This window comes from Porcisia hertigi, chromosome 6 (genome assembly GCF_017918235.1).
Source record: "Porcisia hertigi strain C119 chromosome 6, whole genome shotgun sequence".
In the NCBI taxonomy this organism is placed as follows: domain Eukaryota; phylum Euglenozoa; class Kinetoplastea; order Trypanosomatida; family Trypanosomatidae; genus Porcisia; species Porcisia hertigi.
The window spans coordinates 274255-286614 of NC_090565.1; the positions used below are offsets into that span (position 1 = coordinate 274255).

The window sequence follows — 12360 nt, forward strand, 5'->3', positions numbered from 1 at the left end:
CTCTCTCTCTCTCTCGAAATAGCGACTAAGCTGTGGTGAGGCGACCGTGTTCCCTCCCTCCACCCCCCCTTTTTTTTTTCTCTCCCCCAAACCCTTGTTGACACTTGCCTTCGTTGGACAAAACCATGGGCACCAAGGGGTCGAAGGCACCATCCGTGTCGTCTACAGTGCAGGACCTGACGGCTCGCCAGGAGACGACTGATGCGGTGTGTAATCATAGTGACACCGCTGTCGGCGTCAAGCCCGACACCTTTCTGAGCTCCGGGGTTTCTTCGCCCGAGGAGAACGCCGCTAAGCGCAAGGCCTACGCGCACTTGCAATCGCCATACGCGAAGCGTTCAACCGCAGTCTCCTCCAAGGCGAAGGGTGGCGGCGGCGGCGGTGACAGCGCTGGCTCAGTGGCTCCCACTACTGCTCAGACGAATCTCATTGAGCAGATCTACAACGAGGACTTCGACACAATCGACCATATACAAGCTCTGCGTCTTCCACCAATGGTGGCACGGCAGCTCAAGAACACTCTGCGGGACGAGGCAGAACGGCGCTGTACCGAGGAGGAGAAGACAATGGCACGCTGCCTGCAGGACAAGATGTGGACTTCCTGGAAGTGCCAGAAGGAACGCGATACGTACTACCACTGTGTCAGGGATATCGAGCAGCGCCACAATGCACCGCCCGACCCGACGAACCCGAAGTGGGTGGACATGCTCACCACCTTTCGCTGGAAGTACAACCTGGGTGTCTTCCATGGTGAGATCATAGGACGTAACAACATGATGAGGGAGATTTGGCGTGAGCACTACCCGGATCGCGAGTTGCCACATCCCTGGGTGAAGGATGCATAACCTGTTGTATGTCGGTGCGGTACAACATCCCGTCCCCCCCGTCTCCCATCCCCTCCTCCTCTTCACTCTGTATTGTCTTTGTATACCCGGGAAGAGCAGAGCGGAGCCGGGGAGAGGGATGAGGGGGGGGGAGAGGGATGAGGGGAGAGGGGGCCTCCTCTACTTTTTCCACATTTGCCCCCGGCATCACCCCGTGATGCGAGTGCGTGTACTTCCCTCTTTTCTTTTCGTGGGGGGGGGGGCGGAGTTCCCGCCTCGATGATCTCCTTACATATGACAAAGATACCCCGACACGCGCGCACACGTCTCTCTCTCGTTCACTCTGTGCTCTGTCGTCCTGTAACCGGTCTGTGTATTCCTCAAATACACTCTCGCTTGCTCACAGCAACGCCTAGGCTTCTATTTCAGAAAAAAAATCGACGATGTGTGCACACGGGCACAGAAGAGGAGGGGAGGGGGCCGTCTAGTACGTGCGAGGGTGTGTGTGTGTGCGCAAGGGTTGAAGCCAGCATTCAGTTTTGTATGTTTGAGTGAGTCGTGGATTCCCGCACATGCTTTCGCTCACATGTAAGTTCCCTATATTTGCCCCTTGCCACTGCTCCGCCGCAATCGAGGCCCCCCCCCCCTCTGCCTCCCCGCCCCTGTCTCCCGGAGCTGCTCCTCGCTTCCACACACTCTCTCCCCATCTTTCCGTGTCCGTTCCTTTCTCAACTTGTACTTCGCGTCTCTCTCTCTGAACGCACTACGCACGGTGTGTGTGCGTGTGCGTGTGTATTATGTTCATTAGGTGATCAGACCCCCCCTCCCCTCTTTCCTCACTGCGCAATCGATGATCCGCGTGTTTGCCAAAACGATTGTGCCAGCGATGGACATTGTCGAGCTGCAGGGAAAAGTTGTCATCACAGAGGATGCACTGAGCGCCGCACGAGACGCCAAGGAGCGTCGACGCGCGTCACGGCGTGAGCCTCACCCGAACCGGGAAGCCAACAGCGGTACCGCGGTAGGAGAGGACGCCGCTGGCATGGCCAGCGACACCGCGTCTCTCTCTTGTGCGTCCTCGTCATCGTGTAGCTCCTTCGAGTACAGCAGCAGCAGCAGCCGTGCCTTTGACGAACATGAGGACAACCGGGGCGATGGCGCTACGGCAGACAACAGCGAAGGCGCAGAGTACAGGGTGTGCCACCTCGCTTCACGCGCAGGCGGTGACCAGCGCTGCGCCGTTGCGAGGTCGACAAGCGCTACTGCTCCAGCGCCGTTCGGCACATCATCCTCTGCTCAATCGCTCTCCGCCGGCCGTCGCGCCGCCGCCGCCGTCGTCGAGGTACCACTCGGCCACGTGGAGCAAGACCACCTTAGCGAGAAGCGGTGCTCTCTTTGCATCGATACGTTGCGTATTCACGGCAGTCGCTCTGACTTCAAGCGCCCATGGCTCGTACTGCGGGAGTGCACCCCGGCGCGTTTTAGAAAGCTGTGCCGGCAGATCGCACGCAAACCTGTGCCTCATGACGACGCACCGCTGGCGCCAGCGGTGCTGACGACTGATGGGGATGATGGCGGCGGTGGCGGCAATGATGGTGGTGATGGTGTTTCAGTCGCCGAGCCCGCAGATGGTTCACCGTCGTCGTCGTCGTCACTGGAAGCGACGGTTCTTTTTTCCGAGTGGCTCCGCCAGCACCCAGACGCACTCTCCCTCAACTCGCTTTTCCTTGACGACTTGACTTGTGGTGGAGAGGGCGACGGGAGCTCAGGCGGGCAGACTACCGCTGGCCCAGCATGTTCTGCATCAAAATTGGGCTCTGCGGAGGGCACGGTGAAGGCGGTCGGGTCGCATAAACGACTTCGCGAGGCGGAGATGGTCGAGGGCACTGCACAGGGCTGCTACTCTTCATCACGCCGGTCGGGATCGGGCGCGTCTTTTGTCGCATCAGAGGCGCAGTCAACAGCAACAGCGACCGTCTATAAGAATTACGAACTTGTAGGCGTGGTGCGCGGCTCTGTCTTGTTCAACTCGAAGCCCGCGCGTGTCTTCCACTCCAGGCGATGACACGAAAGGGCGTGGGCGTGTTGCGTGTGAAGGATTCTAGCGATCCCTCTCGGAAGCGGGGGAGGGGGGGAGGGGGGCAGCACTGACAAACCCTACCCGCTCCATCTAGGGGTCCACGCGCGGTGTTTATGCACTTTTGCTTGATTGTGTTGGGCGCGTCAGGAATGGTTGTGGTGTCACAGTGGTGGGGGGAGGGAAGAGGAGCGAGGACAAGATGGAAACGCCCCACTCCCATCTCTCCCCTCCATCTGCCCCCCAAAAAAAAAAAAAAAACTAAAATCATCTCCGTGCACGCTCTTCTCGATCTCGCCATGTGCATTTTGCGTACGCAGAGATGACCTGAGCGAATCGCAAAGACGATTTTCAAACATCACACCGACTTATCGCGATGTGTATGCCATGGCGTGTGTGTGTGTGTGTGGGGGGGGTGCTGCGGGCAAGGGGATTTTTTTTTTTTTTGCCTCCTTTTGACCCCCGCCTTCCACCACCACCACCACCACAGATGCGCACGTACCTCCCAGATGCTGCAAATGTTGTCCAAAAGAAAAAAAAGGGAAGAGGTTTTGGCATTGAGCGGAGAGGTAATGGTGGTTGTGCGTAATGTGGGTGGTCTTCGTGATTCGCCTGGCTGTAGCGACTATATTTGTGCTTCTCTCATGTGCTTGGTTTTCCTCCACTCGTCTGCCTCTGCCTCTGCCCCCCCCCCTCCCTCCCCCCCTTCCATCATCATCATCTCCTTCGCTTGAGTGCGCACCAGTAGCCGTAGTAGTAGTAGTGGGCTCATCTAGGTTAAACGAGGGCACGATCTCTTCAGCCCCCCCTCCCCCCCCCCAGTACACACACACACACACACACACACACGTACACACACACCACTCTCGACGTTTAGTGGAACCCCCCTTTCTTTTTTTTTTCTCCACACATACAGTCACCAAAGGTGCTCAGGGGACGGAGAGACCGCATAGCCCACAGGAGTCTGCCCACACCTCAGATAGAGGCAGGCACGTAGATACGGAGGAGGACCCCCACAGTAGCGGCGTTCACCATCACCACCACCACCAGGCAGAGAGCGTCTCTCATTGAGAGAGCGTAGCGTCAGAAGTGTTAGGGTGAAAGGAAAGGAAAGACTATTTTTTTTTTTTTCGTCCCCCCTCCCCTCACACTCACACTCACACACACACACACACATACACACGCACATATACACACACGTGCACATCGTGTCAACGCATATCAGGGGTGACATCAGGGAGTGTGATGCCTCCCCGGTCCACGATTCGGTCTCGGTCTCCGGGCCCTTCACGGTGGGCGTGGCGGTGCGCGGCGCCGCTGACGTCATTGCGAGCCGGTGTCTCCAGCCTCGCTACAACCGCCTTGAAGAGCTGCGCTGCTGCTGCCACGGCCGCGGGCGCGTCTGAGGGAACCGTTAGTCCCCTGAGATGCTGCGTCAGCGCATGTGGGGTGCTGTCGCGAGCACATCCCTCGTCTCCCTCACCACCGTCAGCTCCACGAGTCTCTGCTGTGACTCCGTTGTTGTGCAGCGGCGGTGAGGGCATTTCTATTGACGCATCCGTAGCATGTGCTGCGGCCACCGCGACGGTCTTTCATCGGGGCAGTACCCCGCCGCATGACGTGCTTCCTCTCCGCTATGGCGACAAGCACGCTGGCCTCCGGAGCATGATCGCTTCTCAGCACATGGCAAGGCTGCGAAGGATCGCCTCAGCAGCTACGACGCTTTGCGTGCCCGTTGGCCGTTTCGCAGAGTCACCGCTCTGCCACTCGACGCGACACGCGATCATTTATCACGGTTCTGGCGCCACTGACGCCGAAAAGCCTTCTCACGGGCAGTCCAGTGAGTCGCGCACCGGTGCCGCTGCACGCAGCCGCAGCCACGACGCCGGGGAACGCGGAGACGGCGAGGCTGTTCAGACCACTTTTGGGTCAGTGCAGCACAGCCCCCGCGCCACGACGTTCGCCACTTCTCCTCGCCCAAATTCCACTTCGGGGCGCATCGGATCTGCTAAAAATATGGCCGCGCGTAGCGGGGGCAGCGACAAAGTCTCTGGTGCGGCTCTGGCTGCTGCGATTATGCGACGTCACCGTGTTCACACATCGTTCCACCACCTCTCAATCTCCTCTGGTGTTGAGGTGCCAGAGTGCGATGGCGGTGCTTACCATCTCCAAGAACGGCCGTCACTGCGACACAGCGCTGTTGCCGCCCCTGGAGCTGCTGGCAGCGGTGGCTATGGCCGTTATCTCAGCCGCTCACGCAGTTGCGCTCACCATACCCGCATCTCGATCTTTCCTGCGGCGTCTCTGCGGCCTGCATCCGGCAACGACCCACTTTCTTCTTCCCGCTCCCCATCACATGGGCGGTCAGCATCACCGTCACTGTCATCTGCCAATGCCGCCCAGGCGTCACCGGTGGTGTTGCAACGCAACGCAGCGCACCTGCGCGCGCAGCAGTACGAGCCCTTTGATCGCCTACTGCACCGCTACCTTGAGCGCGGCCATGTGGCACACGTTACGCAGCGACTCCTTCACCACCCCGATGCCCCCGCGCCGGCCGTCCTCCTCGACACAATCCTACAGCACCGCATTCCCGCGCCATCGTTCGTTTGCCAGGCGTTGCTCGCCACGATGCACACAGCTCGACGAGATCGCAGCACGGCCGCTGCCGCTGGATTCGCTCTAGACCGCGTTGCACTGCGACTGCGTGCAGACGAGAACGCACGTCTGCTTTATCAGACTCCGGAGGTTCGGGCGCTGCTGCTGGAGGCGACGCTGCAAGAGTCGCTCTACGACACCGCCGTCGATGTTGTGATGGACATGCCGGTCGCATGGATCACGCCGCATGCGTGGTCGCAGCTGGTGATCATGGCTGGGCAGTCGAAGCTGCCATACTCACAGCTTCTGTGGCGCCTGTTGAGCCTGCACGAAGGGGCATCGACGGCCGCGGAGGGGAGCTCATCACGTGATATGTCAGCGCCTGCACAGTCAGTGCTCACTCGCGCCGGTGAGAGCGCGCTTCTCGGGGCACTGCGCCCGCATTCACATGGAGTTGCTCCAACTGCTGTGCACATCCGTGATGTGGCTGCGACGGGGGCCCCTGTACTATCAGGGGTGCCGCCGCTGGATGCCATTGAGATGCCAGGCGGAGTGCTCGACACTCGCGCGTGCGCCACCGTTCTCGCGCCTGTGCAGAACGAGATCGGAGGCGCCGTCTTTGACGACTCGGCTGTCGCGAGTGAAGTGCGGGGTATCGACGAGGGAGATGAGGAGAGGACAGAGCTCGCGTCAGAGTCTGACAGGGATCAGTCGTCAGCTACATCAGTGGCGGCGGTGGTCCCTTCAGCCGCTACATTCATCACAAGTAGTGGAGGTGGTGTACAGTGGCGCGCGCTAGGGGCCGTGGAGCTCGGCTATGCAGTGGAGCATCACAACAGCGACGCTTCGCCAGCGGCAGGTGGCTTCCGAGCCTGCGGTGCAGCCGGCGTGCTCTACAGCCATTCCTCTTTTCAGGCATTGTTGGCAGAGGTGGAGCGGGATGGGGTCCTCGAGAGCAGCGACGCTTCGGCATCGTCGCAGGGGGCTCGGGCTCGTGCACTGTGGGAGACGACGGCGCTGCGCATGATCAACATGCGGCATGGTGTCGCCTACGGTCTGGATGCTGCGATGACGGCGCGAGTGCTGCTGCGGTGCGGCATCTCGTTTGCAGCACACGCCTCGCCTCTCCTGGCGTTGCACGTGCTGCGCCGTTACCTACGCAGTTGTCGTCTCCTGCGCGATCAGGTGGTGGCGGCGCAGCGCCTGGTTGAGGCCCAGCTCGATGCTGCGGCCAAGGGCACTCAGAAGGGCGGCCCAACAACGGCCACCGCCACGACCGCGATGGGGAAATCGCCTGCAGATTTGTACCCGCGCCTCGCCCGTGCAGTCATGCCACACCCTGCGCCGTTTCTGGTGTTTTTCAAGGTGATGCGAGAGGCACGCGACGTACTCTCGCACGCCGTTGACGGCGGCGACGAGGACGAGGCCGTAGCTGCGCTGTCCGCTGCACGACGGTACCGGGGAGCCGCTGTCGGTGTCGCTGGACGATCACGCGCGTCTCTGCCGGTGGTGCACTGGGAGATTGTGTGGCACACGTTTCAGGAGCTCAATCGCGAGAATCCGCTATGGTACACGCAGTTGGAGTTGAAGGAGGCGGGCGACCTATGCCTCGACGTGCTGGAGGTTCTATGCCATGGCGCCGACCCATGGCTGACGCTGAACGTGGCGCGTCGCGTGTCTGCGGGGCACATCATTGACGGCATAGACATGTCCCTTTGGTTGCTGAACCGCCTAGAGCCGTCGCACCACACTGACGAGGCTCGTGACGTCGCACGCAAGCTGTTCCGCTGGTTGCTTGCGGACGTTGGCGTTCATGTGCAGCCGCCGCTGCATCGCCACCTCGTCCCCGTCGCACGAGCCCTCATTCGGCTTGGACTCCAGAAGGATATGAGCACACTTTACAGCGCTGTGCTCGACAACGTCGTTTTGTTTGCAGCAGAGCACCGTGACGCCTTCATTCACGTACTGCGCGATCTCATTTGCCCGGCTTGTTCGAGCGTGCTGCCAGAGAGCGATGTGTATGTCGATCGCGTATGTCCGAACTGCATGGCGGTGTTGACAGCGAAGGATGCCAACACCATCCCAACCTTTCGGCTTTCGGCAGAGCATGTGGAGCGTTGGCGCGCTCAGCGCAAACAGCGGCGTCAACGGACTCAGCAGCGACTCTCGGCCAGCGTACGTCGACTGCAGCATAGTGGTGAGGAGGGTTCGACCAGCAACATTGCACTGCGCCGTCCCCCACGCGACGCGGCTGATGTTCTTCGATGGCACCTTCAAAAGCGTGACTGCACCGAGCCGGGGGGAGCGGAGGGCCCACTGGACGTCTCCCTGGCGTCGTCGTCGTCGCTGCTAATGGCTACCAGTGCTTCCAGTGAGGCCCCGTTGGTGCCCGGCGTCTCTGTATCGACTGACCTCGTTCTATTCCCCGTTTCAGGCGGGGCAGCGAGCGGTGTGCAGGTGTTGGATATCCGGGCCGCCATGGAGGAGTCCTCGCGCCGGCTCGAGTTGCAGCGTGCTGCCCGGCAGTACGCGCTGGCGCAGCGCGGGGTCTGTGACGTCGCAGGCGGCCGTTGTGACAGATACGCTGATGCTTCTGGGGTAGCCACCGGCACTGCATCGCCCTCAGCTTCACTGACAGTGCCGACCACTCTACCGGTCTCGGCACAGGCGTTGGATGCGTCGACGCTCAAGTATTTCTTCACTGCTGCGAATGCCGCTACTGAAGCCGCGCCGAGGTCGGCAGCGTCTGATCAGACTGCTGACGGCGCGTGGGTGTGCGTGTGGTGCCAGGAGAACAATAGCGAGTGGACTAGTCGAGTGCAATGCGGTGCGTGCGGGGCTGACACGGGGCCGGCAGCTCCATGGCGGCGCTTCGCGTACGCGGCCGCGAGTGGTGATGTCATGGATGAGCTGCGCGGTCGCATGTCGAACTGCGAAGCGCGCCCGGTTGACGCTATTGTAGCGGGGTACCTGCTGATGGTGTACCGGCGCACTTTTCAGTTGCGTGCGACGCCGGCCGATCAGGACCGGCTGCTGCGGCTGGTGCAGGTCCTGTGCCAGCTGCAAGAGCGCGTCTTGGCTGGCTACGTATACACGCGGCTCGTCCCCATTTCACAACGGCGCCTTGGCATGCCCCTTCCCGCACTGGCGCAGGTCTTTGGCCAAGAGTTGTCGCTCAGCTACCGGGCGCTGACGCAGGCAGACCTGACGCGTCCAGACGCGGACGGGGCCGTCTTTCAAGCCCTCTTCGGCGCGCAAACGTGTCGCGTCTGCTTTGGCCAGCATGACTGGCACGTCTGCCCGATTGTCACGCGCAATTTTGTTGAAATGGAGTCGGGGGCTGGGGAAGGGGGCCAGCGCCGCACCCCCATCAGTCTCAGCCCGGAGGAGAAGCAGCGCGCTGCGCTGGAGCGGCTGTCACAGCTCATCCACCAGGCGGTCGCGTCACTGACGCCGTCGGCAGCGGAGTCGGCGTCTACGACGTCCTCGTTCTCTTCTGCGTCTCCATCTGTGTTGCTGCCGCCAGGAAAGCCCAATGCGCAGCTTGTCGTGGATGTCTACACCGCTTTCGTGTCTTCGCCGTTCCGAGAGATGTTTGCCGAGCGGCTCTCTGACGACGCGAACCGTCTCTCGCTTCTACTGAGCCGAGTGCAGCAGTACCGTCGCGCTGCCTTCGTCCTCTGCCATGTGCCGCCGCCGCAGCGCGCGACGGAGGCTTACCTTCGCATGGTGCACTACTTCAATGTCACCGAGGCGGAGGCGCTCGCGCTGCTGGAGGAGCCATCAACATCGACAAGGTCGAAGGGACAGGCGGTGAGGCGTGTTAATTTTGTGCAGGTAACGCAGACGTGCTGCATGTGCCTTGACGCGCGTCACGCCTCACACGAGTGCCCGCGCCTAGAGGAGTGGCTCAAGGGTGTGCAGCATCTAGCCCTCTCTGGCAAGAGTGGCGGCAGCACCGCTGGTGCTTTATCATCATCCGCGGCCTTACTGGACATCGAAGGCGACGCTCGCCTGCGCCGACGACTGAAGGCGCAGGTGGACGGCTGGACCACGGCTGGGCCGGAGCGGCTTCATGCCTTCTACCGATACCTTATATCGCACATTGACCTCCTCCGGCCTGTGGGGTTTGCCTCTACCGACACGGCGGAGCTGTCGGCTCACCGACGCGCTGATTTTCATGATCCACTCATTTATGCGGTCAACAGGGTGATCACAAAGCTGTCCGTGGTGGGGCGACGTAGCGAGACGTATCGCCTCTACACACACACTCCAGTTGAGTACGTGTCTGCTGCGACGACAGCGGCGGTGCTGCACATGAACGGCTTCTCGGACGAGAGCGCACATATTTTGCTGACGAGCGCGTCTTCTTCTGACGAAGGTGCCGCGGCTGCCAGCGACAGCGCCACTTTTGCCACCATTCGTAGCACCTCGGTGTTCCAGCACGCCCCGCTCGCGGCTCGCACGGCTGCCGTGCCGGTGCGGGAGTGCTGCTTTCTTTGCTTCTCGACCGGCCATACCTTTGTGGAGTGCCCAGAGCTAACGGCGGCGTCGACCGAGGTGGAACGGCTTCTTCTTGTGCTGCGCAACGTTGCTGGGATCGCTTGCGTGCCCGATGGCATCGGCGCGGCGGCAGCGTACGTTTACAGCGAGTACAACTGCGGGCGGCTCTCCGCGGACATGATGCGTTCGAACCCGGAACTCATTATGGAGTTGCTCACATTGACACGCCGCTGCTTCGCCACTCGCCAGCTGAGCCACGGCGTGCGAGTCTTGCGGCGAGTTCCCATTGAGGTTGTGCCGCCCGAGACCATCTACATGGATCTCTGGCGCGCGGCTGGCTTGTCAGAGGCCGATGTCGAGAGCAAGCAAGCTCAGCTACTGGGCCTGCTGGACGCGGAGTCCGTGAGGCCGTCCATCGACCCGGCACCACCGCGGCCGACTTACACAAACACCTTCTTATCGCAGTTCAGCCGCATCCTTCACGATGGCCTTTGTCGCCACTGCTACGAGCACGACCACACCATCGCCACCTGCCCGCGTTTCCACGCGGAGGTGAGCTTTGGTCGCGACTACGTCGCTGCGTACCGCATGAGCATGATGTCTGAGCAGCTGGATCGTGCCTGGCAGGAGGCGTACTTGCTGAAGCTGGTGGACTTCTTTGCTACGCACTACCTCTTCATGCCATACCACATCACGGGTGTGTCGAACGCGCTAAACGCGATTGCCTCCATGTGGAGTTTCCGTGGTGAGCCCGGTATCGCGCAGCGACACCTGCTGCGTATCCCCCCCGCCTACCGTCGCCGGCAAGCCTTCAAGCACGTGCTGCACTGCCTACGTGTGCCACCGGCGGAGATAACGAAGTTGATGGGCGACTTCTTCTTCGCCCCCGATAGTAACCCAGCAGCAGCAGCAGCAGCAGCGACGGCGGCTCCGCCACAACAACACCACCACCACGCCCAACAGCAGCGCGAGATGGTGATGGCGCAGCATCTGTTGCTACCCAAGCCCGCTATTCGGGATGTGGCGCGCAAGCAAATATTCGATCGAATCCCGGCGGCGGTCGTATCGCTGGAAGAAAGCGAGGAGCGCATGGCAGAGATCCGTAGCCGTCACGAGCGGCGCAGCCGGAGCAGCGGTGGCATCACCGCAGAGGTGCGGGAGCGTCTTGACCAGCCGCAACGCGATCCGTCAGGACGCCATCGTGCAGAGGTGACTGACGCCAGTTCACCACACGCTGCGGCATCTTTCCATTCTCCAGTGCTCCAGCGTATTATGCAGAGTGGGGACATCGCGCAGCTACGTGAGGATTTTGATCCTATTCTGGCCGAGCTGGAGGACGCCGTTGGCATGAAGCTCGGCAGCCGCCACACACTCTTCACGAGCGCAGTTGAGCTGTTGTCAACGGCTGGGTCCGCGCCGCCGTCGTCGCCGGTCTCGGGCTCGGCCTCATCCAACGTGAACCCTGATGAGAGGGGGGACCCACGTGCGAGCGCATCCCCCGCGGCTGCGTCTTCGTCGCCGGCTGTGTCTCAGACGCAGGAGGCGGTGGTGTTGAGAGAGATGCAGAGGCACCACTCCCCATCACGTCGTCCAGGCTCCTCCGCAGACCAGTCACAGAGCTCTCGTCAGCAGACCAGCGCCACCGAGCCGGTTATGACTTCATTTGCCACAGCCACTCGTGCTGCTGCGGCACTGTCCTCGGAGAGAAGCAAGCATCACGCAAGAAGGGGTGACGGTTCGAAACTGCCAGGGGCTTCTCAAGGACGCAGTGCCAACAGCAACGACGGCAGCAGCGGCCGTGAGAGAATGAGCGGTTATGACGGCAGCGCTGGTCACGGTAGGATGGATCGCCGCGACGCTCGCGGGCGCCGCAACAGCGACGAGCGAGCACCCGCATCCTCGCAGTACAAGTCAGGTGTCGTCGAACGCCGACCACCGCGACCGTAGCGCCCGATCGCACCACTGCAACCAAAAACAGCCGAAGTGACACTTCATCTTTGAAAAAGATGACCGGCAAACATAATTAAAAGAGGAGGAGAAGGGGGAGGGGAGGGGGGAGGAGGGGGGCGAGAGAGGGGGAGAGAGGTTACTTTGGTATGTCGCCCGAAAGAGAGAGAGAGCCCTCCTCCCCCCCCTCCTCCCCACCCACCCATCCACCCACCCACCCACCCATCCATCCACCCACACACGCATACATACAAATTACACCCTAAAAAAAGGCGCAAAGAAGAAGAGGGGGGGGGAGGGATGAGCACTTGTCTTTGTAAGCCGCGATCTGTTGCTCGTTCGTTTTGTTTTTCTCGGTCTCTCCTCCCTCCTCCCCTCCTCCTCCTCCCCCCGGGGGTTGTCCGGGGGCAAAAC

The 12360-nt window shown here is 61.2% G+C and overlaps 3 protein-coding genes across 3 annotated transcripts; all 3 read left to right on the forward strand.

Annotated features, from left to right (window-relative positions):
- Positions 1–125: 125 nt before the first annotated feature.
- Positions 126–845, forward strand: JKF63_07138 (uncharacterized protein; the record flags this gene model as incomplete). The annotated part of the gene is made up of 1 exon (XM_067903079.1): positions 126–845. One exon carries the CDS (start codon positions 126–128, stop codon positions 843–845), a length of 720 nt encoding a protein of 239 aa, XP_067759517.1.
- An 829-nt stretch (positions 846–1674) lies between these two features.
- JKF63_07139 (uncharacterized protein) lies at positions 1675–2889 on the forward strand (the record flags this gene model as incomplete). Its single annotated transcript, XM_067903080.1, has 1 exon — positions 1675–2889. The coding sequence occupies one exon, from the start codon at positions 1675–1677 to the stop codon at positions 2887–2889; it is 1215 nt and encodes a 404-aa protein (XP_067759518.1).
- Positions 2890–4566: 1677 nt separating this feature from the next.
- Positions 4567–11946, forward strand: JKF63_07140 (uncharacterized protein; the record flags this gene model as incomplete). Its single annotated transcript, XM_067903081.1, has 1 exon — positions 4567–11946. The coding sequence occupies one exon, from the start codon at positions 4567–4569 to the stop codon at positions 11944–11946; it is 7380 nt and encodes a 2459-aa protein (XP_067759519.1).
- Positions 11947–12360: the final 414 nt, after the last annotated feature.